The 26,613-nt window shown below is 38.7% G+C and overlaps 1 protein-coding gene across 2 annotated transcripts in view; it reads right to left on the bottom strand.

The window, feature by feature from the left end:
* The window catches only part of LOC139755522 (hemocytin-like), a 420,053-nt gene that overhangs the window by 156,808 nt on the left and 236,632 nt on the right, over positions 1-26,613 (bottom strand). For both annotated transcript variants that reach the window (XM_071673909.1, XM_071673910.1), the window contains 4 exons: positions 12,388-12,553; positions 6,213-6,386; positions 2,452-2,579; positions 2,074-2,199 (listed from right to left, as the gene is read on the bottom strand). In XM_071673909.1, coding sequence (XP_071530010.1) covers positions 2,074-2,199; positions 2,452-2,579; positions 6,213-6,386; positions 12,388-12,553 — 594 coding nt within the window. The remainder of the gene's footprint in view (positions 1-2,073; positions 2,200-2,451; positions 2,580-6,212; positions 6,387-12,387; positions 12,554-26,613) is intronic.

The raw sequence follows: 26,613 nt of genomic DNA, 5'->3' as shown, positions 1-26,613 counted from the left end.
CACCAGCGCTGTATCATCAGCGAACAACAACTGACTCACTTCCCAAGCTCTCTCATCCCCAACAGACTACATACTTGCCCCTCTTTCCAAAACTCTTGCATTCACCTCCCTAACAACCCCATCCATAAACAAATTAAACAACCTTTTCTTTATGACATCTTTTATTAAATCATTCCTTCCTCTTTCATACCATTCCCTCTGTATTTGAGGCTTAATGGTGCCCATGCCTCTACTCTCTCACTACAAATTTCACAGAACCTCACAACACATTGCCCTGGCTCCTGGCTACTGAATTCCATATCCCAACCTATGTTCCCATAGAAGTTATTGAGGCTTGTGTAGTTTTCACAATTGTATCTTCTTTATTTTCTGACTCACCCTTACAATCTTAATGTCCTCTTTTACCACACATCAAAACTTACATTACCTTATCTCTTCTTCCAACTAGTGTATCATATATAAAGTTCTTAATATCCTTGCTAGTTTGAGGGGAGATAAGGTCAAGTAATTATGGTGCATCAGTCCCTTTCATCGTAGTGTCCTCCATGACATGCTGGTGCAGGAAATTTTTCTGTATACACCCCAAAACTTGTGTCTCCATTACCCCCTAGCACAGTGAGAGTCCAAATTCCCCAAACTATCTCTTTATAACTGAAATCCCCATTATCAGCAATGTCCTAACTCTAACAAGTGTGTTTCACAGCTTCATGCACCATCCTGATTGTTCCATCAAAGTTGTCATTGTATATTTGCTCTAAATAAAAACAACAATACTATGCTCTTCTTCTTTCCTAAGCTTATTGTTTCCCTTATGTATTATCTGAATAGACCATCTTCCACCATTTCTTGAAACTTCTGGCAGTCTTTTATAATGACGGCTAATCCTTCCCCTACTTTGCCCTCTCTCTCCTTTCTTGCGATTATGTACTCCTCTGGGCAGAACAGGTGGGAACTTATCCTTTTGGCATGCTTCGTTTCCACAAGTCTTATATCATCATGTGCACTTTCTCTTCTAAAATCCTTAAATTCCAGCTCTTTACCACTAACTATTAATCTATCAACATTTGAATAGAAAACTTTCAGGCTGACATTAGCATCTCCTACCCCTCCTGCTCTCCCTACAGTTTTAGCTGGATTATTCCATCCTCTTGCCACATGTGACACCTCAATTCTTTAGTCTTTTGACTGTAATCTGCTTTACTCTCTGATCCTCTGATTTCTCACATTTGATGGAAATCCTACTAAATTTCATCTTGCCTTTAAGATTCTTAGCATTTCTAAATACTTTCTGGCTTCTTGATGACCCCAAGTCAAACATAACCATAACTGGTCATCCTCCCTTATTTACTGGTTATAAACACCAATCTTCTTTCTTTTATCAAGGAAAGCATTTCTGTGTGTGTGTGTGTTGGGGGCTTTAATCATTGGATTAAGCGTCTAATATATCTGGGTTTGAACTCATGGAATAGGAAGATGAAGACAAGCAGTGATTTATGCCTTAAATATTCTTGTCAAACAAAGATAGATGTTAGAATCATCTACACAGTGTTTATGAGTTCTGGTTCATCATTCCCAAAGAGAATTGGGATATCTCATTTCCCTTGCTCTCTGGCCAAATCCTGTTGGGAAAAGTATGATATTGTTCTCAAAAACAAACTTGAACAAAAAGTGCATTCAGCTGAAATTCATGATAAATTGGAACAGGCATCAGACATATAGGTAGAGGGATACAGTTTAGATTAGCAGTCTGCATGTATGATTAAAAAATGTACACCTACTGGAAGGGTAAAGGGATAAGGTAATTAAAACATTAAGAGAATGAAAGATCAAATAATTATGATGAGTTATTTAAGAGGTATGAGGCACATATGTATAAAAAAGCTGGCAGATATAAAAAGGAGGAAATGATACTTACAGAATGCCAATACTCATGTATATGTAGAGACCTGTATGCTAAAATCATGACTTGATATATGTGCATACAGGAGGGTTATTGTATTGGTGAAATAAATACAAAACAGATTCTCAGGCTTTGCTTGAAGACTATTATGAACGCCTGAGATAATTACTTACGGTGATCATTACATTCATCTCCATAGTCCAGCGAACACTGAAGGTGGGGTGTTTTGATTCAAAGTAAATAGAATTGCCAGCTTGAGATATGGTGAAACTTTTGGTTGAAGAGCCAATGCGCTGAGCCTATTGAAATAATAAAGTTTAGTATCACTATTAAAAACTGTATTTATCAAAAACTATTTGTAAAATACCAATAGCATTGGCTGCCATAATTCAAAGGGAAACTTAAGTGAATTTTAGGCAAATACTGTTAGTATACCATCTAGTGCTAGAAATGAAATCAATATCAATTTAGTTATATGAGGATATAGAAATGGTCCAGTAGAATATGATAACATATTAGAAACTATGTAAACTCATCCATTCCAAACATACCTGTGCCACAGTATAGCTGTTTCCATTCCAACTAATACTTAAATCTTGATGAAGAAGGAGCTGCTTCCTGCCTCGGGTTATGTTCAAGAAGCGACCACAGATTTTATTCTTAACACATCTGGTGTGCACTGCCAAAAACAGATAGGCAGATATATCATGAGGCTAGTATCATATCTGTAATAATCAATGCTTAGAATAGTAGGTAACAATTCAAGCACATGTAACTTATTTGTCATCCAAAAGTGAAAGATGCTGAAAGCAGTGATGTAAAAACAATCTTAGATTGGTTGCTTTTAATCACTATCATGAAAAATCCATCCATATACGTAATTTGCTTCATGCACACAATTGCATACCATGCTCTGCTGAGGATTCTAAAATTTCATATCCTTTCAAAGACCATTATTCCTATTTCCATCACTATTATGTACAGTTATGCATGAAATAGGTATGGAAGTATTAAGTATTTCCTTTGTAAAAGTCTCTGTAGTCTCATTTGCTAATAAATTCCTTTGTAAAAGTCTCTGTAGTCTCATTTTCTAATAAATAGACAAGATAAGATCAAAACATTCAGTTTGTCTGTTCACTCCTTATTTCCCTTGCTTGTGAAAGAAATTCCATTCTCACTTATACCAAACTCCATATAACCCACTCAGCCACCTAAGTATGAAATATGAGTGACACACTGAAACTACATTTGAAGTTTATGGCTCCAACATGTATCAATTAATTTATTGGTAATATAATGCAACATAAGGCAGCTAGAGAATGGATGAGCCAATGAGTGCTTTCATTTGTTTGTTCCCAGTGCTAACTTGCTAATATGGAAAATGATGAACACATATGAAAGAAAGAAAGAGCATAAAATGACGCAAGATTTCTTTAATATACAAACAAACTGTCAAAGCAAGATCCTTAAAAGAACCTTTAGATTTCTGCCTATAACAATTGAATAAGTTCATTTTAACTGAAATCCAAATATTTAAGTGTTAGGCAAAACATAAATTTTCTTAATATTTGATTGCAGTTTTCCGCATTAGCAATGTAGTACCAAGAAAAGCTATATCTGCTCACATCCATTCTCTTGCTGTCATGTGTAATGCAAGCAACATAATCAAATTATTCATAATATAATATATGTAGGTCCTAAATAAACTAAACTAGCTACAGTGGGACAGGGCAATCCCAGTTAACCAAGTTTATAAACATTTATGGCCATTTTGTGATATACCAATGTTTGTAGGAAACCATGGATCACAGTTATCAGTTGATAAATGCCTATTCTCATGTATGGTGACCTACTTTTTTTACTGGAGGCAGAACCCTATGAGCATAAGATAAGAGGGAGCACTGGCTTACAGGAAGGTTTAAACACAGTGGTTGAAAAGGCAGCATAATGTACCCATGCTTTATGGAGACTGTTCAAATGAACTATTCAATACCAGAGAGAAACTCCTTATATCTCCAATATGGTCTCCCCTTTCTCCTTGTCCCTTCTTCTGACACTAATGTATAAGCAATAGATATTTAGTTTCAGAGTGCCAAATTTTGTAAGTTTAAATGGTAATGAAGTGGAAACTTCCCAGGTTCAAATCAAATGGAGCATTACCAACTGAAGTGAATCAAGATCTTTTCTTTCTTTTATTTGTCTCTTTTTAAGGAGACCCAATTTGTAAGACAATGAGTGGATGACACTGTGAAAGGAACAACTGTAGTAAATTAGTGTATGAAAGTGCAGCTTACCAAAAGGAAGCAAAATTTTTTATTTCAATGTAACCAAAAGACAACAATATGGTCGTTGAACATCTAAATTCTCCACAGATTGTAGGATTATCTATTTTGATTAGCTTCAGTACTGTGACTAGTATTACTGAGAGGGATAATTTAAGACCCTAAGCACTGTCTGAGCCAAAAAATGTCTAGAATGGACTCAAGTTAAAGGAATGTACTAAATCCAATTAGTTAAAATCAGACCTGGGAAAAAAAAAGGCTAGACATGAAAACACCAGAAAGAAAATGTTTGGGGTTATTATGGGAACTTGTAAAGGAGCAAAATCAGATGATAACACAACTAGAACTAGAGTTTAAAAAATGAGGAAGTATTTCAAAGATCGTCAAGGGAGTCATGACACTAGACAGGAAGAGAATCACAGTTTAGCGGTGGGGGTTAAGGAGATACACAATCAGAGGAAATATGAAGCCATTAAAAAGAAGACAAAGTCTGATGTGTCTTCTCTGGATGTACTAGAGGTTGAACAATCAGAGAGGAAAAAAAATCTATTGATAATATTGGTCAAGGGATTGCAGGAGTATTACCAGGAGCCTTTCATAGAGGTATGGGCGAAAGCACATACAGAATTGACTGGAATAATACTGAAAGCTGTTCAGAAAAAGGACTAATACACAAGCCGAGACTGACAAAATCAGAGGGCAGAGAAGATTAGAAAGAGCAATTTCAGAAGCTAAGCAACAGAATGTGAAAAGTGAGGGAGAGGAACATGGACCTGGGTGACAGAGTTACACATGAAATCGAACAGTGATAAAAAGATTGATATGCATTATTAGAGATGAAAAAATCAAGGAAACACATGAGCTGGTTGATGGAAAGTTTATAAAAGTACAGAGAAAACAGAAACAGTGCTTCATAGTCAAAAGAGAGATTGAAGAGAAAGTATGAGACACAAAGATCAACACTACTACACTAAGGAATCAATGTGAAAAGTGGGTGGCTACAAAATTAGATTTTTCAGTAAAGCAGGAGGCTGATAGATGTAAATCATTGATTTTTCTGGCTAAGAAGATCATACACTAGATATGGAAGACAGAAAAAATAAAGAAGAAATGCATATCGAAAGACTGTTGGAGGCTATGGGATTGCCAGAGGCAATTTCTCTGATAAAAGACAAGGGAAGAATACAAGGTTATAATCAAGATGTAAAGGTGTGCCAGTTTTGGTTGTATTAACTTCGAGTCCTCAAGCAAGGAAGCATTAGATAAACTAAGAATTCTAAAGGCATGATGGAGACATCACATGTGGCAAGAGGATGATAGAGCCCTGCTAGAACTGCAGGGAGGGTAAGAGCGTTTGCCGTTGGTAATGTTTGACAAAATGTAATTCATTCAAATGTTGATGGATCAACTGTTAATGGTAAAGATCTGGAAATCAAGGATTTCATAAAGCAACTGATATTATCTGAGTTGTGGAAACTAAGCTTACTAAGATAAGCTCTCATTTGTTATGCCTAAAAGGGTACAGTTGTGCCTAATCCCACTACCAACACTCAATCTTGTAACTGACAAACTCTACCATAGCGTTCAATATACGTACAAGTTACGAAGAAAGACACAGAAATTCTAGTATGAGTAAGACAAATACCTTTTCAGTAACTCATATAGTATATACTGTATCTACATACATATCTTACATAAAATGAACATATAAAATCCATGGCGAGTACACTAAAACACATTTAGATTTACAGAATGTTTGGGACTCAGTCTACGGTTACCAGAAAGATTGTTATCTGTGATTTGAAAAAATCTAATTCAAATGTTACTTATTGTCATGGAATTCAAGGAATGGCCAATCCTTTAGGTATCCCCTTTGTAGTTTTTCTATGGACTACTTATACCACTGAACCTACAACCTGTCTGATGACAATACAAGCATCCTAGATCTAATAACTAGACAAAAGATGTTAAGGGAGTTTAACTGTTGCATTAATCTTTGCGCATACAATTGCTCCTAAATACTTTCTTACCAGACACAATCCAATCTTTGTTGATCTTGTCCTCAGCCAAGATATGATGACACAAGTCCAGCTCATATGTAGAGTCATCAAAGGAAGTGAAGCTCTGGCCCTCCAATTTACATACTGCTGTAAGATTTCGTGGGAGACCAGGTGGGGCAGCTGTTGTGACATTAATAACTGGTCCTGAAAAATATGCCAAAAGAATGTCAGAGGTATTCAGTTGGTTGAACTGTCTGAATTCAAGATTACAGTAAAACGAAGTTTTTATAAAATATTAAACCATACAAATTAAATAATTGTGTTAAAGAATTAAAAAAATCCTTGTCTCTCCAAAGATGGTGCCCACTGGGCATGAAATATTCCTAAGGCAATGCTGGATTTATATCCTTTATTCCACTTACATTTGGCAAGGAAGCTCTGCTTTGCCCATCCTTTTCAGTCCATTCTCGATTCACCTGAACCTTTACTCAATTAATGGGGTTTGATCTTCATTAATCAGTGACTACCACCAGGCTGATGTCACTTTCCCATCATATCCCAAAAATCTAGGGTTTCACAATCATCACTTGTGGCATCAGCTAAAGTGGCCACCAAGATGCACAGAGAAAAGGTTTTCCTAAAAGAGGGGCAAGCCAGGCAGAGCACGAAAAACAGGTAAAACTGCTCACGTGAAACTACCTTGGAGAGAAGAGATTTTTATTAATCAAAACCAGAATTTCTCTCCTCCTCTTATGTCCTGTAAGCATGAAAGCATGCCCACATGGAGACAAGCAAAGTGCCAAAGGAATGGAAAAGGGCAAATGTCATACCTATACACATATCAGAAAGGAGAGCAAAAACAAGCATTTAACAACAACCTGTTTCACTAACAAGTAGGGTATGTAAGGTTCTGGGAAAAAATTATCAGAAAGAAAGTGAAAGGCTTTCTACAAGGAAGAAATGTCCTAAGTGAAAGAGAGCATGGTTTTAGGGAAAGGAGGTATGTGTAACTAACCTCTTGGAGTTCCATGAGTGAGCTCATTCTCAGACATCAAGAAAACTTTTGATAATGTGTTTCATTTAAGACTGATTATGAAGCTGGATCACCAGACAAGAATAAGAAGGAAATTCCTATGACAGACAGGATATTATCTCCGTGGGAGGAAAAAATGGAGCCTTTTTCACAAGGGATGAGGTGACCATCAGAGTGCCATAGTGTTTGGTTAAGAGATACACTAATGTAAGTAATCCTACCTGAATATGTTTGCAGATAACCCAAAGGTAATGTGGGAAGTGAAAAGCTAAGAGGGTTGCATCAGCTACAAGGAGATCTTGAGACTCAAAAGTTGGTCTAAAGCATGTCTGATGGTATTCATCCCAAGAAATTGCAATGATGATAGGACAAAGTAATGATGATAGGACAAAGTGAAAGATGGCATCAACCTGAGTATTAAGCTAGTAAGAAATAAGCTTCTAAGTTCTGCATTTGAGGACTTGAGAGTTGGCATTATCCCTAACCTGTTGCCAGAGTCCCATATTAGGAGAACATTTAAGGAGACAAACTGTCTGCTGGCAAAAATCAATGTAGCTTTCAAGTAAATGGATGAGGAAATATTCAGGAAGACACTCATACCCTACATAAGGCCAAAACTTGAATATGCTTCTCAGCTTGAGTAATTGCACCTAAAGAAGAATAAACATCTCATTGAAAAGGTTCAGAGGAGGGTAACAAAGATGGTACAAGAAATAAGAAAGCTGAGTTACAGGAAAAAGTCTGGAGCCTTCAAATCTACCAACCTTGGCAGAGAGAAGAGTGAGGGTGGCCTTATCACAACCTCTAAGTCTTCAAAAGTGATCAATAATGTGGACAGTAAATAGTTCTTTGAGAGACATAGGGACAGAGCAACCATAATACATAACACAAAATCAAATAGAAAACATCAATAAGGAGGTAAGAAACATTTTCATAATATGAGGGGTGGATGAATGGAACAGAATGACTGAGGGCATAGTTAAAACCCATATCAGTTTAGAATTCACTTCACACTCTTACACACAATCCCACTGCTTCCCACTGCTTCAGGAGTAGTGCTATTGCCCTCTCACCAATTCCTGACTTTATCTAAGACATTTCCAAGACATTCATTCCATTTACCCTTGAGCTTTGTTTCCCTCAGAGCAAGAACATTCAAATTTCTTTTCTCAAACACACTACCTGTGTCTCTTCTCTTCTCATCCTGGTTACATTCACACACAATTAGACACCCCAGCCTGAGCCTTTGAAGAAGATGAGCAATCCCTGCTTGGCACTTTCATCTGTTCTGTCTTTTAGAAATCAAAATGCAAGAAGGGAAGGGTTTAGAGTCCCTTGCTCTGCCCTCCTTTAATCACCTTCTACAACATGCATGGAATATAGAGATAGACTTCTTTCTTCCCTACCCCAGATACAACCCAAATTTCTCCCCAAAAGCTATAAACCTCATACAGCAAAGAAATCAACTCAAACAAAACCACTCTCCATCAACAAAAATCAGAGAACAAATCCTATCTCTAAACAAAACTAACTTAATCATTGAAAGACAACAGAAAATTGCCAATCTCTCCACAACAAAGTCAATACAAGACCCACAGTAACTAACTCTGGCACAAATTAAAGAAAATCCACTCTTATTACACCTGTCTAGCCGCGATTCATAAAGCACTCCTGAACCATTCTAATGAAATCCCCTAACTCAAAGAACACTTACATAATCATGATAAATTCCTTTGAAAAAACTAGCTACAAACCAAACTCATCCCTAAACAGGAAAGTCATGAAAAACTGACGCAAAATCCATCTAGAAAGAATGCCCCATCCACCTTTTATACCCAATGACACAAACTGTGCAACTAAAACCTTAAAGAAGTCTCTTGCAACAGGCCCTGACATTATATCAAACTTTCATATAAAATGCTATAGCAAATTTGCAATCCACACACCTGTAGATATCTTCTACTACTCCTGGCCATACAACAAAATCCCTAACATATGGAATCCTGACCCCCAAACCACCCAGCTCCCTCCCCCCCCCCTCCTACTGTCCTATATCATTTTATCCTTAGTATCCAAACTAAATGAAAAAATGAGCCACAACAGAATCAAACAAAACATTACACTCTCACCTACACAGCATGGCTTCAGACCCAAACACTATACCAACTACACTACACACTGAGCTCACACAACATATCCTAGAAAAATTTAACCAACCACAGTCCCTCTCCTGCAGAGTATGAGTGGCATTAGATATCAACAAAGTACTTGACAGTGTTCCCAGGACATCCACACAAAAAATACTTGACACCTTCCTTCCCTTCCTTCACAACAATGATGAAAAGCAACTGACTAATTTCACACCTGGATGCCATGCCAGAGTCACTCACAATGACCTCACTTACAAAACACTAACACTACAGAATGGATTCCCCAAGGAGCAGGCCTTTCTCTTGTTCTCTTCAATCCCTTCCCAACAGGTCTTGCAAACCTTAACAAGATTGTTTCATATGCAAAAAACCTTAAATTCACATCAGAACATCCATACACCACAGTAGGAACGTCAAACATGCAGCACTACATTACACAAATGGAACAATGGCTCACCCAGAATTTTTTTTTTTTGCATCTTCACATAAGTCCTCAATCACTCTTTTAACACAAGACAGACAAATCCAGCTCACTCCCTCCTGGCTTCTTCAATGGACAGTCTCTTCCACTGACCAAAACATCATCCATACTGGACGCGACATTTGAAACACACAATATTCACTAATTGATGGGAAAGTGTAGCTCATTCATCTGGGGAATATGGTTTCTGACTGGTGTATGTCTAGTGGGTTGGAGTTTAAGATTAAGCTTAGAAACAGCTGTTTAGCATTTGTATGGTCAGTTTGGTGTGTATGCTTTGCCAGTGTTATGTTCGTTGGGGTTGCAGGGATTTGTGAGTACATGTTAGAGATGAGCAGAGGTGTGAGGCAGGGGTAATCTTTCTATTTCAAGTGATTTTGCAAGGAAATAAATGCTAAGCATGTTTAGGTGTGACTGTATTGGGAGGACCTTTGTTTCATTGTGGTGTTGTGTGCTTCTGGTGGCTAAGCAGCCATTGATTATTTTAAGTGCATTACTTTGTGTGGTTAGCATCTTTGTTCTACCTGCTTTAGAGAATGTGGAAGATCAGGCAGGTGAGGAATGGTTGAAAGTGGAGCAGATTAACTGTTCGTAGAGGATATTAAGGAATTCTTTTCTTGTCTGAATTTGGTGTCAGTTAAGTGTTCAGAGGGCATTTAGTTTGTGTGTTGCTTTTGTGTTGAGGTTATAAGTCTGGGAAGTGTATATCATATGTGTGCTATATATGATGCCCAAGAATGGTTGGCGTTTGGTGTTTTGCTCAGTAGGACTAATAGTCCATATCATGTGATTGGAGGGGGTAAGCTGGATTCATGTCTGTCAGGGGTTAAGAGACTGACTGAAGACTTCTGTCAAGATGCAGTGTGTAATGCACTGCTGCATGCTTGTTGTTGTTACTGTGGAGTCAGGGTGTTGTTTTGAAGTGAAAGTTAGGTTATCTGCATATGAAAGGACCTTCATGTTGTGTTCTGCTAGGATAATGGTAGATCATCCATGATGAGACTAAAGAGGGTTAGAGAAAGAGCTGCTCCTTGGGGAACTCCATTGCAGAGATGAAGTGGTTTAGAGGTGAAGCTATTGTGAGCAACTCTGCCAAGGTTGCCAGCTATGAAGTTCGCCAACCAGTTTCTAATAATGGTGTGTAAGCTATCAATCCATAACATATAAATAGTAATCACAGAACGATCTGGTAACGGAAAACTATTCTACCTGTGTGGGATTCAATTTTGCTGGTGGGAAGTGAAAAGAAACTAAAGTTGGTGGTGAATGTTTCACACACTGTAAAAAGGGAGAAATGAAGGCAAATGCTGGTAAGAGAGAGGTCATAGTAATAAAGTGATAGACTCTGCAATGCCATACAAATAAACAAAAATAGCATGGTTTGGAGGGGTGGTGAACTGCTGGAAGAAAGTAAAGTTTAAGTATTTGGCCCTATACCTTGTGAACATGGCACAGAGGAAGAAGAAATAAGGGAGAAAGCTCTCAAAGGGAAGAAGGTAACTGGACCCTTAGGGAAAATCATAGAAGTGAAAAATGAGAATGAGTAACTGAGGGACAGCATAGTTCTGGCAATCCTGATATATAGGGGTAAAATATGGACACTGAATGATGCAAACAACTTAGGTCTCAAGTTGCTGAAATCAGATAAATGAAAGAGGTTAGTACTGTCAGCAGATGGAGTGGAGCATGGAAACATGAAGTGCATTATAGGTGTAGGATATCAGAGGAAAAGATGGATATGATGTTACTATGAAGGTTATGAAATATAACTTAAAAAGATTTGGTATTGTTATGAGGATATATGAAAATTAGTTGGTGAAGGAAATAGAAAAGCAAGGTAAAAGGAAAAATGGTGAGGGGAAGACAGCCTGCATTCTGAGAGTGGATGAGAGGAAAAATATTGAGGAGAGGTGTGAGGGGATGGAGCATGATAAGGGGATGGGTTTGAATACAACAGCCAAATTTTTCTGCCATGGTTATTCCTTCTGACTGGAGTTCTCAGAAGGAATGAGGCATCAGTTTTATCGATAGATGGATGGAGAGAACAGTTATTTGAAAGATGCAAAGGTTGAGCAGTGAGAAGTCATATCAAGAAACTTGTTAGAAAATGTGTGAATTTTTCAATAATACTGTATTAGAAAATGTGTGAATTATTTCAATAATACTGTATTAGAATCATGGATGACTGGAATAAGCTGTGATGAAGCTGTGAAAGCAGATACTATATACTGGTTTAAAAAGTTTTATGAAGGTAGAGAAAGTTTAGATGATGGGGTCCCATGAGTACAGACAGAATTAAAGCTTTCTCCTATCATAAAAAGGATCACTACAGGGGTGAAAAGGATCAATTTAGTTCAACTGCTCTATCACGGCAAAGTTAATGGCAGTGCAAATATGGTGACTAATATGTTGCTGACTTTTCATGGTCTACAGATCAGACCTGGGTCTTACAGGCTACGAATGTAATTCATTAACTCCATTTAACTGCACTGCTTGAGCAACTTGATAAAAAACAGTTACCAGGCAATGCAAAATACTTACCTTGAGTCATTGTGACACAATTAAGTTCATCCTCTGAACACTCCTCAACACCATTGCACCAAGATGACTCATTTAAACAGTAGTTGCTAGATGGACAAAGCTTGGTTCCTTCAGGGCAGGACTTACATATACAGGCACAGGATGGAGTTAGAATGGCTTGCTGATCCTGAAAAAGAAAACTTAAGCTGTGTACTATGATGCATATAAAAAAAACTACAATATGGAAACCAAAGATAATACATTGTAATGAAAAAGTGAATCAGTAAAAGGGAATGGTTCAAGACCTAATCAAGATAAAGTTTTATAAGAAATGAATTTTGATTTCAAAGTATGATGGTGTTATTGCTGTTTTAGTTATAACTTTGGGATCCCTTTTTGGGAATCCTACAGCAGTCAGATGGGTTATTATAATCCCCAAGCAGTCCCACAGATCTCAGAGAGAAGTATCTATATTTTGTCTGTGCTTGGTCAGTGTTAGGGAATTGAACTTTATATCTTTTGCATCCAACTGGATGGTGACAGCAAACACAGAATGGATCTTGTGTATTTACCTACTTGTACAGTGCTGGGAGAGGGTTCTATACTCATGGGGAACCATCTCTTGGACTTTTTTTTACCATATACATCTTTTGAAATATTTGTACATCTCTAGTAAATGGAAGCATTAAGTACAAACCTCCTTGGTCAGAAAATTATGAGTTACCTGACTAGTTTCTTGATCAACAAATCCAGTGGCAACTATACTTTATAACACACATGTGAAGCTTAACTCATAATATCTATATATGAATATTACAGAAACAAAGTAAGAGTTACTAAGTGGTTTGTGCTTGGACTTCATAATGTTTACTTTTTATGTCCCTGGGGAAAGGGAAAAAAGAATGTTCCCAATGTATCTCTGGCAAGTTGTACAAGATAAGAAAAGAAGGAATAAAAGAAAGAGCCAAATGAATATTTCTTTCCCTTAAAGGCTCAGTCATCTATTCTGGACACTTCTTTGTTCACACAGGAAATAGTGAATAAGCATGAAAGGAGGAAAAAAAGATATAAAAAAAAATATGACTAGGTCTGTTTTGTACTGTAATAAATATCAAGCTGAAAGTAAATCATTATATGTCTATCATCACAACATGAAAGAGATATAAAGAAACAGATGAGCAAAGACTGAAAATTGTCAATACTGCTATTTCTTTGTTAGTTTCACTAATGATTATGATCCCATAGGAGACAATGAAAAATTACTGAAATAATGTGCAACCCCTTGAAGTAGCACCTACTGAGTGTTGTGTTGGAACTGTAATCTCTGAGGACAATAGGTGTGTGGAAGGATGATGGAGTAAGAAATAACAGGGTAAGATAGAAGTGCGGTAATAAGAAGAGTGTGATTGGGAGAGGGCCTGAGTAAGATGTGCTGAAATGGTTTGGACATAAAGACGTTGTGTAAGGAAACATTGACAAAGAGGATATATGTGTATGAACCTGTCAGGACAAAGAGAAAGGGGAGACTGTGCTGGAGATGGAGGAATGGAGTAAAAAAGGTTTTGAGTTCTCAAGGCTTGAAAATGCAGGAGGTTGAAAAGCATGCAGGGAACAGAGTGAATTCAAATGGTATAGTGTACATGGAAGAACATGCTGTGGCTGAACTGAACCAGGGAATAAGAAGCAGCTGGGGGAAACCATAGAAAGGTCTATGGGGCCTGGTTGTGAATTCGTTGTGTTACACATGACGGCTAGAGAAGGATGTAAACAAATGAGGCCCTTCACTAATGTGGGAAATGGCAAACAAGTATGGACGACTGATCTTCCACTGTTATGTGTATGCGTAAAAAAAAAAACAAAGTTTACATTGTACGCTAATAAACAGATTTTCTAGAACCAGTCTTTTTGCTTCTTACCATCACTGACCTCGCCCTAGCAAAAGCTTTTGGATGGTTAAAGGTGTCACCTTCCTATACAGTGAACTTCTGGGAATGACACAAGGGTGTGTTCAGTTTTACCTGAGTGTGGGAGATGTCAGGTCATGGTCAAATAGAGGGTGGGATCAACCAGACCCTTGTACCAACCTTCTCTCTCACTAATTACAAAGTTACATGACCCATTCCATGCTTCCCTTAATTCTGCATGCATATCATCTACTATATCTATTTTCTCACTTTACTCTGTAACTAGTCTTCTGAAGACAAGGTAATACAAAAAAATGTTCAAGATTCTCGTGTTCCTTATCATAGTTGTGTATCTGCATCTATGGAGTTACTTTTCTTTTGTAATTTTTTGCATATATATATATATATATATATATATATATATATATATATACATATATATATATATATATATATATATATATATATATTTTTTGCTTTGTCGCTGTCTCCCGCGTTTGCGAGGTAGCGCAAGGAAACAGACAAAAGAAATGGCCCAACCCACCCCCATAAACATGTATATACATACACGTCCACACACGCAAATATACATACCTATACATCTCAATGTACACATATATATACACACACAGACACATACATATATACCCATGCACACAATTCACACTGTCTGCCTTTATTCATTCCCATCGCCACCTCACCACACATGGAATACCATCCCCCTCCACCCTCATGTGTGTGAGGTAGCGCTAGGAAAAGACAACAAAGGCCCCATTCGTTCACACTCAGTCTCTAGCTGTCATGCAATAATGCCCGAGAACACAGCTCCCTTTCCACATCCAGGCCCCACACAACTTTCCATGGTTTACCCCAGACGCTTCACATGCCCTGATTCAATCCACTGACAGCACGTCAACCCCGGTATACCACATCGATCCAATTCACTCTATTCCTTGCACGCCTTTCACCCTCCTGCATGTTCAGGCCCCGATCACTCAAAATCTTTTTCACTCCATCTTTCCACCTCCAATTTGGTCTCCCACTTCTCGTTCCCTCCACCTCCGACACATATATCCTCTTGGTCAATCTTTCCTCACTCATTCTCTCCATGTGCCCAAACCATTTCAAAACACCCTCTTCTGCTCTCTCAACCACGCTCTTTTTATTTCCACACATCTCTCTTACCCTTACATTACTTACTCGATCAAACCACCTCACACCACACACTGTCCTCAAACATCTCATTTCCAGCACATCCACCCTCCTGCACACAACTCTATCCATAGCCCACGCCTAGCAACCATACAACATTGTTGGAACCACTATTCCTTCAAACATACCCATTTTTGCTTTCCGAGATAATGTTCTCGACTTCCACACATTCTTCAAGGCTCCCAGGATTTTCGCCCCCTCCCCCACCCTATGATTCACTTGCGCTTCCATGGTTCCATCCGCTGCCAGATCCATTCCCAGATATCTAAAACACCTTACTTCCTCCAGTTTTTCTCCATTCAAACTTACCTCCCAATTGACTTGACCCTCAACCCTACTGTACCTAATAACCTTGCTCTTATTCACATTTACTCTTAATTTTCTTCTTTCACACACTTTACCAAACTCAGTCACCAGCTTCTGCAGTTTCTCACATGAATCAGCCACCAGCGCTGTATCATCAGCGAACAACAACTGACTTACTTCCCAAGCTCTCTCAACCACAACAGACTTCATACTTGCCCCTCTTCCCAAAACTCTTGCATTCACCTCCCTAACAACCCCATCCATAAACAAATTAAACAACCATGGAGACATCACACACCCCTGCCGCAAACCTACATTCACTGAGAACCAATCACTTTCCTCTCATCCTACACGTACACATGCCTTACATCCTCGATAAAAACTTTTCACTGCTTCTAACAACTTGCCTCCCACACCATATATTCTTAATACCTTCCACAGAGCATCTCTATCAACTCTATCATATGCCTTCTCCAGATCCATAAATGCTACATACAAATCCATTTGCTTTTCTAAGTATTTCTCACATACATTCTTAAAGCAAACACCTGATCCACACATCCTCTACCACTTCTGAAATTACACTGCTCTTCCCCAACCTGATGCTCTGTACATGCCTTCACCCTCTCAATCAATACCCTCCCATATAATTTACCGGGAATACTCAACAAACTTATACCTCTGTAATTTGAGCACTCACTCTTATCCCCTTTGCCTTTGTACAATGGCACTATGTACGCATTCCGCCAATCCTCAGGCACCTCACCATGAATCATACATACATTAAATAACCTTACCAACCAGTCAATAATACAGTCACCCCCTTTTTTAATAGATTCCACTGCAATACCATCCAAACCTGCTGCCTTGCCGGCTTTCATCTTTCGCAAAGCGTTTACTACCTCTTCTCTGTTTACCAAATCATTTTCCCTAACCCACTCACTTTGCACACCACCTCGACCAAAACACCCTATATCTGCCACTCTATCATCAAACACATTCAACAAACCTTCAAAATACTCACTCCATCTCCTTCTCACATCACCACTACTTGTTATCACCTCCCCATTAGCGCCCTTCACTGAAGTTCCCATTTGCTCCCTTGTCTTACGCACTTTTATTTACCTCCTTCCAGAACATCTTTTTATTCTCCCTAAAATTTAATGATACTCTCTCACCTCAACTCTCATTTGCCCTTTTTTTCACCTCTTGCACTTTTCTCCTGACCTCCTGTCTCTTTCTTTCATACATCTCCCACTCAATTGCATTTTTTCCCTGCAAAAATCGTCCAAATGCCTCTCTCTTCTCTTTCACTAATACTCTTACTTCTTCATCCCACCACTCACTACCCTTTCTAATCAACCCACCTCCCACGCTTCTCATGCCACAAGCATCTTTTGCGCATTCCATCACTGATTCCCTAAATACATCCCATTCCTCCCCTTACTTCCATTGTTCTCACATATTCACACATGCTGCCTTTATCCATTCCTGTCGCCATCCCACCACACATGAGATGGCACTCCCATCCCCCCACACGTGCGCAAAGTGGCGTTAGGAAAAGACAACAAAGGCCACATTCGTTCAAACTCAGTCTCTAGCTGTCAGTTATAATGCACCAAAACCAGATCTCCTTTTCCACATCCAGGCTCCACAAAGCTTCCCATGGTTTACCCCAGACACTTCACATGCGCTGGTTCAATCCATTGAGAGCACATTGACCCCGGTATAACACATCATTCCAATTTACTGTATTCCTTGCAAACCTTTCACCCTCCTCATGTTCAGGCCTTGATTGCTCATAATCTTTTTAACTCCATCCTTCCACCTCCAATTTGGTCTCCCACTTCTCCTCGTTTCCTCCACCTCTGACACATATATCCTCTTTGTCAATCTTTCCTCACTCGTTCTCTCCACGCGACCAAACTATTTCTATACACCCTCTTCTGCTCTCTCAACCACACTCTTTTTATTACCACACATCTCTCTTGTCCTTTCATTACTTACTCAATCAAACCACCTCACACCACATATTGTCCTCAAACATCTCATTTCTAAAACGTCCATCCTCCTCTGCACAACCCTATCTATAGCACATGCCTCGCAACCATAAACATTGCTGAACCACTATTCCTTCAAACATACCCATTTTTGCTCCGAGATAAAGTTCTTGCCTTCCACACATTCCTCAATGCTCCTAGAACCTTCACCCCCTCCCCCACCCTGTGACAAACTTCCACTTCCATGGTTCCATCCACTGCTAGGCCCACTCCCAGATATCTAAAGCACTTCACTTCCTCCATTCAAACTTACATCCCAATTAACTTGTCCCTCAATCCTACTAAGCCTAATAGCCTTGTTCTTATTCACATTTACTCTCAATTTTCTCCTTTCACACACTTTTCCAAACTCAGTCCCCAGCTTCTGCAGTTTCTCACATGAATCAGCCACAAGAGCTGTATCATCAGTGATCAACAAGTGACTCACTTCCCAGGCCCTCTCATCCCTAACAGACTGCATACTCACCCCTCTCTCAAAAGCTCTTGCATTTACCTCCCTAACCTTCCCATCCATAAACAAATCAAACAACCATGGGGATATCACACACCACTGCCGCAAACCAACATTCACTGGGAACCAATCACTCTCCTCTTTACCTACTCGTACATATGCCTTATATCCTTAGTGAAAACTTTTCACTGCTTTTAGCAACTTACCTCCCTCACCATATACTCTTGAAACCTTCCACAAAGCATCTCTATCAACCCTATCATATGCCTTCTTCAGATCCATAAATGCTACATACAAATCCATCTGTTTTCTAAGTATTTCTCACACACATTCTTCAAAGCAGGCATGTAATCCACACATCCTCTAACACTTTTGAAACCACAATACCCTTCCCCAATCTAATGCTCTGTACATGACTTAACCCTCTCAATCAATACCCTCCCATATAATTCCCACCCCACATGTCTCTTCTATTTTCTATTGGGCTTTTACAGTGTTTATGAAATGGGCCATATGTTTGTGAAGTGAGCATATGATAAATGAGGAGTAAACATTCAGTGTTTTCAGTATGGAAGTAGTATTTTGGGCATGAGGGTCTTAATTATGTTGAAATGGTATCTGTACTGTAGGTATGGTGGGGTGTGTTTGGAATTTACCCATGTACGAATAGCTAAGACCAAAGTTTACCATGACATCAGGGTTAGTGTGTAGTGCTCACTGGACAACTTGTTTATTGGATATTGTTGTTTTTCTTGCTGGGGTAACTGATAGTTTAGCTTCATATTAGTATTGCCTCAATCCATGAGTCTAGTCCTCTTTTGATGTTTCTGTGTTCATTACTAGATGTTTTTGGTGTACTATATTTGATTATATAAGTGTTCTACCTTTTTCTCTGGGTATTCATACATTTTTGTTTGGTGCCCTTTTAATGCATTTACACATATTACCTTTAATACGATGATTCCATATTCCCTTGCTGAGTTAATTTCAGGCTTAGGAAGTTTCTCTTTATAACTTCTATTTGTTGCCAGACATACATTATCCTTCATCTTTCTCTAAGTCTCTGTACATACAGATTTCAAGCTCTTTCAGTCTTTCAGGGTTGTTTATATGCTCAAGTCCCCTTGTATCATTTGTAAAGCATTTATAAATTCTCCCTAATCTATCAATTCACTTTGCTGAACTGACAACCATGGAGTACAGCAGTATTTGATTTCACTTTATACGTATACTTTAAACAGATTTCCTTGTTAGTTTTCTTTCTTTTGTTACAAATGTTCATATCGTACAACTCACTATACTCTTGGAGCATTATCTTATCAACATATTTCTATAAATAGTTTTTCATTCAACATTATTCCCCAATTCTTTGTATGCTGGTGCCAAAACATTGTTAATTGTTGCATGCATATATGTTTAAATTTCTGTAGGTTAAATTCTATAAGAGTCTCTTCAGCCCATTTGTATATGGTGTCCAAATCACTGCATTTTTTCTTACTCTGCCTCATTTACTACTACTTTACTCATTCTTTTATCATTAGCATGGCTCCTGACTGTACTATCTTTCACATTTTTATCTATATCAGTATCAAGATTACAAAGAATACTGAAGTCAATACCATTCCTTGCAGGACATCTGAAAGCATAATTTCCATCAGACATGTTTCCAACTACTTTTGTGCTTTCTGTTGGTTAAATTCCTTGTTCAATTTTCCTATTTTCTCTTTAATAGCTTGTTCCACTATTTTCTTTTGTAGTACTCTATAGTCCACCTTGTCAAACACAGATGGGAAAAATGGAGAAGAGTGACAATTGAGTGTCTGGAGTGTAGTTTCATATATTAGTGTTTATCTAGTGGGATGACTTTTGATAATGGGGTTGGAGGGTGGTTGCTCAATGCTTGTTGGGATAATTCAGAGTATTAAACTATTTGCAATTAACCTATTTGTACAGTACAGAGAGAGATAGAGCTCTATAATTGTGGGGCCCTGTCTCCTGAACTTTCTATGCCATCAACTGGAATTTTAAACTTTTTATACTTCCAGCATTTACTATCTCATTGATTAGTTTATTCCTACCATCCACCACCCTAAAAATAAGCAAGTACTTCTTAACCTTCTTTCTTTTTACTCAGCTTTTTGTTATGGCCTCTGATCACTCTGATGCCACATCTTTTGCAGAACTGTTCCCTATCAAAATCATGTAGCTATTTTAGAAACCTGAAGGCCGTTTTTAGGTTCCTTCCCCTATCTCCTCTCCTCCATGGTGGACAGCTCTGTAGCCCTCAGCCTCTCACTTGCTATGTTCTTTATTTCAGGAACCATAATTTAGCTACTCTTTTCTTTACCCTCTCTATCAGGTGCAGTGACAGAACTGTAAGACAATCCAGTTTTGGTCTGAAATATGTGCTGAATAATTTCCTGGCCCATACACTTGTATTTGCTAGTTCTATGCTTCAAAGACTCAATTTCCACCCATCTCTCTATCAATTCTCCTCACAACTTTCCTCTCACCTTTAATGGTTCTGTAATTCTACCCCTTGACTCAATGAATAAATTTGTATTACCATAACATCCACTCTTTCTTAAAGACCCCACAGAAATAGCTAAGTATGCTTCTAAGAAGCTGGGAGTGCTGTTTAGATGTCAAAATTTCTTTTCATTTGAACACTTGCTCAATTTATACAAAGGACTGATCCGTTCTTGTATGGGGTACTGCTCTCACTTCTGAGTTGGGTCTAGTTCTGCATCTTTACTTGACAAGGTTGAGTCGAGAGCTGTCCGACTTGTAAACTCTCTCCAGCTAACTTCTAAACTTTAGACCTTCTTTCCCTACATGGCAATGTTGGTTCACCTTCCCTCTTCTATATGTATTACTCTAGTTTTTGCTCTTGAGAGCTAGCTGCTTGTTTGCCCCCACCACTAGCTAGACTATGAAATACTCAGCAAGCTGCTGCACCACATGATAACTGTGTGGGCATTGCTGTTTTGATAAGTGTTACTTTCCCCACACCTTGAACCTTTGGAACTCTACCCTCTCATGTCCTTCCCAGTATGTATGACCCGGCACATTTTTCACTCCAACAGAATTCATAAATACTTCCCTTGTCTGGTCTTTTTTTTTCCTTTCATAATCCTTTAAGTAGACTTTTGTCCATGTCTGCAGCCTCCATCTAAAAAAAACATTCCTCTTTCACAGTTCTCATATGTAACTCTGGCAATAAAATAGGTGTACTCTTGTAATTAATTTCTGTTAGGCAATAATTACACTGAGGCCTTGTACTTACATGGATCAAATCTCATCATCCATTCATTTGTCTTTAGAGTTTGCCCAGGTCCCCTTGTGGGCAGATGTGATCATCATTCTTTATTTCTTATATGATCTTGACTTCATCTAGTAACATGTTTACATGTAATTCCAGTCTGACATATAAGTCATTTGTGTAAGCCAGAGTATCATTGGGCCTAAGACTGAGCCCTGTGGCATGCCACTTGTAACCCCAGTCCACTGTGAGAATGTACCTCTCACCTGTGTTCTTTGCTCCCTTCCAATTTGGTAATCTTCTATTCAGTGAAGAAGCCCAACCCTTCTTCTTGAGTGCAGATCTGATTCTTAATCAACCTCCAATAAGGAATAATGTTGAAGGCTCTCTGGCAGTTCAAGAACATGAAGTCTAGCCATTCCTCTCTTTGATCTAAGACAAAGCTCACCCTGTCAGAGGTCTAAAATATTGGTTATGCATGACCTCCTTTCCCAGAAACCATGTTGAATCCCAGTCAGAATGTTTATCCTTTGCAAACAGTGATTCATTTGCTTTCTGATTATCTTTTCCAATGATTTACATACCATAATGTTTAATGGAACTAGCATGTAGTTCAGAGCAGTTTCCCAATCCCCTTTGTTAAGTTTAGGAACAACATTTGCCCTCTTCCACTTCTTTAGAACTGTACTTTCAACTAATGATATATTGAACAACATTTCTAGTGGTCTAGCATGCTTCTGCACACTCTTTCAGCATGCATGGGGTGACTTCGACAAGAGCATGGGCTTATATGGATCAAGTCATTTTAATAGCCTGATTACTTCATTTCTGTCAATCAACATATGTTCTAAGACTTTATCCTTCCCATCTTGGTAATGCTGATGGATTACTGTCCTACATGGTGAAAACACTTCTGAATATCATTCAAGTTGTCTATAAATATTTCAAGACCAATTTCTATGAAAGATTCATGGTGTTACCCAAGACCTTTTTAAAGGCTCCTTCATCCCAAGACTATGCTACTTCCAGCAGCAAGAAATGTAAGCTCCTCTGCAGAGAAGTTCTCTGACAAGACTCTACTCTCAATGATACAGTCTTGCCAAAGGTGACCTGTTGCTTTTGGGGTAACCTTAAGCATGCAGAGTCCATTAATACTTTTGAATATCATTCAACCCCTCATGTGTTTCCTTATCCTCAAGACTTCTTCTCTTTGAATCCCTTAGTGTATGTATATGTTTTGTTACTGTTGTGTTTGTTGTGGGAGGGTTGGATGTATGAGTATATGCTTCCAAAGTAAAAGGCTGGGGTCACTACATTTTGTTCATAACTGGGGGATGGTGGTTGGCTATGGAGCAATTTGGATGAGAAGTATCAAGGGCTGTAGCAAAGAATGGAGTGACAAGCTTGATGAGGTGAGATTGTGCAGTTGATGAGTGTCTGTGGTTGCTAGACAGCCACTGTTTGCTTTAAAAGCTTTGTTTGTGTGATTTGCAGCTTTCTTATATTTGCTTTCGATAGGGTGAATGACCAGGGAGGTTTAGTGAATGATTCGTTTTTATAGTGACAGACAATGCATGGGCAAAACATGCCCAAAGCAAGGCCATCTTGGGTGAAAGGAAAAAGTAAAAGAAAAACAAGGGAGAAATTAATCAAGGCTCTGTAAGTGTTTGCAAACCTGATTCTTAAAGAGAGAAAGATTATATGAAGAGGGAAAGACACAAAAAGGAAGAGAATTCCACAGCACATTGTTTAAGGGAAGATGAAGGCATCATAGCAGCCAATCCTTGAGAGGCTTGTTTTTACACAGAAACTGTAGGAAGCAGCAGACAATCAAAAGCTACGGGTCCAAACCCTATAGGTGAGGACACATGTAAGAACAATGGCAAAAATAATATCTATGCAACAGAGAGAAACAACATTACAGTGTTTGGAAAGGGAAGATTGAAGGGAAGTGATGTCAGGAGAATTATTGAGATGGAAAGCTTCTGATTCCACTCTAGTTGACAGAAAGGTGGAGGATGAACCAATCCAAATTCATGAACAATATGCCAAACTTGGATGACTAAAACCCCTGTGAATATGAAACAGCTGCTCACAAGAAAAATAATTACGGTACCTATACAGCACTTCCAGCTGTTAGGAAGATTTTGTGATGTTGATTAAGTGAAGTTTCCAATGCAGAATGGAGGATAGGGTTATGCCCAACAATCTTACGTTATTACAGGGTTGAATAGGATAGGAGGGGGAAGTTATTCCATTGATGATTACTGTGATGGAACAACAAGAAAGGTAACTATGCATTAGAGAACAGAGAGAAGCTGTGAAACTAAAGGAAGAGAGTTTAGAAAGCTAATACTTTGGAGATGTTGAGGGTTATGACTAATGTTTCACCAAAATCCCTGAGAGAAGAGGATCAGAGGTGAGTCAAAAGGGGAAAAAATCACCTGCACACCTAGCATTGCAAAATCCATACTGGTGATCAGACAGAAGGTAATGAGATTCTAGGTGTTCAAGAAAGTAAGAGTCTAGGAGAGTCTAAAAGACTTTGGAGATAACAGCTGAGAAAGTAAGAGTTTAAGAGAGTTTCAAAGAGAGGATATAGGAGAAATGATACTAATAGGGTGATAGTCGGAGGGAATAGAGCCATTGCCTTTATCAGGGATGGTCTTCATTATAGTGTGCTTCCAAGTGGGAGGGAAAGACTGGGTTTTAAAACCTGAGGCAAAATAGGTGAGCAAGAACGGGTGCTAGCTCAGGGGTACAGTCTCTTAGAACTAGCCTTGTCAACCTGAAGCTGAAAGAGTATCTCGAAGATCTTAGGTGAGGAGAAAATAGGCATAGCATTGGTTCAGTGGAAGAAGACGAATCCAGAGAATTAAAATGTGAATCATTCAAAGTTGAGTTTGAGGAAAAGAAGATGGCAAAAAGAGCAGCTTTTTCAGTGGAGAATTAGCAATGACTGATCTGGTCAAAAGAGAGGAGGAAAGGCTGAATTATGACGGTTGTTGGAGATTCTTTGCATTAAGGACCAAAAAGATTTTTCAGTAGAATTGATATAGTGAGCAAACTTTCTTTTAATCAAAATGCACCTGGCTCTCTGAAGAACAGGTTTACAATGATTCCAAGTAGAATTGAAAGTGGAGTGGCTTTCAGGAGAAGGGAACAAAGGGTATGCACCATCCCTGATACAACAGACACCAGAGAAAAAGCAACTCATGAATAAGGAGAGAAAGATCAGGAAGAAAATGGGATGTACAACTGCACCCCAGCCAAGATAACCTCTGATACGTGTTCAGCACAGCATGGGCATCCCGATCAAATAACCACTACCCATTCCTGGGAGTCAATAAACCTGTGCAGAGATAACCTTTAAGCTTACCCACGGTTGGCATTTTGAGGAAAGGATAGAGGATTAGTGAGCCCAATTAGGATGAACAAAAATAAGGTTGTGGTCAGAGGACCCTGAGGGGAAAGAAATGGTGTATGAGTATTGGGAGGGTTCAGATATAAAAAAAAAAAAAAGAGGTCAAGCGTGTCAGAAGAAATGTCATTATGGTCAAGCACTCAGGTAGGCTATCTTTAAAGGACACTAAGGGTTTCTTTGTCTTGTCTGAATCTAGTACCACTGGGTGTTCTGAAGGTGTTTACTTTGCTTATGGCCTTTATGTTGATGTTTGCGGTGTGGTGAATGAAAATTGTGTGTGTGTGTGTGTGTGTGTGTGTGTGTGTGTGTGGGTGTGTGTGTGCGTGATATTTGCTGCCCAGTATGGTTGCAATTTTGTTCAAAGGAAAAGTGTGACCATTATGGGAGATTGGTAGGTACAGTTTGGAAACATGCCAATCAAGATTTAAGAGAGCAACAGTATACCTATATTATGGGTGAACCAGCACTCCAGCTGTTCAATGTGCTGTAGCATGTTTGTTACTGCTTGTGAAGATCTGAGGTGCTCTACTGTGATTTTGAAGTCATCTGCATATGAGAGGACTTTCATACTATCTTCTGTGGGAGATAAAGTCATACAAATGACTACTAGCAAAGGAGAAACTACCTATCAGAAAGAAAAATTTGGGAAAAGGTCATATATTACATATTTCTTGGGTTCCTATGATAAAGTGAGTGTCACTGCAGTCAACAGAGATAGATGGGCAGACTTTGTGTTCCTGCACTGCCAAAGAACGTTTGAGACTGTGCCATATCAATGGCTGGTCAAGAAGTTTGATCTACAGTACAGGCAAAAATACAGGATAGATTCCTTCACAGGCTAGATTACTTTTGTGGGAGGGATACAGGCTTAAGCAGCATTCTTGAAATGGGATAAGGTCATCAGTGGCATGCTCCAACAGGGATTGGTTGGGTCCACAGCCATTCTTGGTGTATGTAAATGAATAACCTGATGGACTAGATATTTACCTGAACACATTTACAGATAATGCCAAGATCATGACACAAATTGAAAATGATGATGGTTGAATCTACTTACATGAAAAACTCCAAAGTTGGTCAAATAAATGAAGAAATTCAGTCAGAATAAATGCAAAGTACTGAGAACAAGACACAATGAAAGAATGCCTCAGTGTGACTATCATCTATTAGAAATCAAGCTACAGATATATGTATGTAAAGGAAACCTTGGAGCTGAAAATGTGTCTAACTGTTGCCAAAGGTACACATCAAGACCTTTACTAAAGAGGGAGACTATCTGGATGCAAAATTAGAACTGCACTTAACACATGAATAAGGGAATGTTTGGTAAAGCATCTGCAACATGTACTGAATGGGAAAAGAAATGTGCTTCCCTATTCTGGTTACCAGATTTAAAAAAAACACAAGATTTGATTAAGAGAGTCCAAAGAAGAGTTACTGAATTAAGAGAGCTGAGCCACAAAGAAAGCTGGAGATTAAAAATCCTCTCACCCTAAAGCAAAGAAAAAATTTGAGTGTGACTTGATGACTACCTTCCAGGCTTTAATTCAGTTGGAATATGGTGATAGTGAACATTTCTTTGTGAGAAGCAAAACAGAGGAACAATAGGCTGCAAGAAACAACTAGGG

Source organism: Panulirus ornatus, chromosome 19 (genome assembly GCF_036320965.1).
Source record: "Panulirus ornatus isolate Po-2019 chromosome 19, ASM3632096v1, whole genome shotgun sequence".
NCBI lineage: Eukaryota > Metazoa > Arthropoda > Malacostraca > Decapoda > Palinuridae > Panulirus > Panulirus ornatus.
Note: the sequence above shows the minus strand (reverse complement) of the source record. Positions and strands in the feature narration are given on the sequence as shown.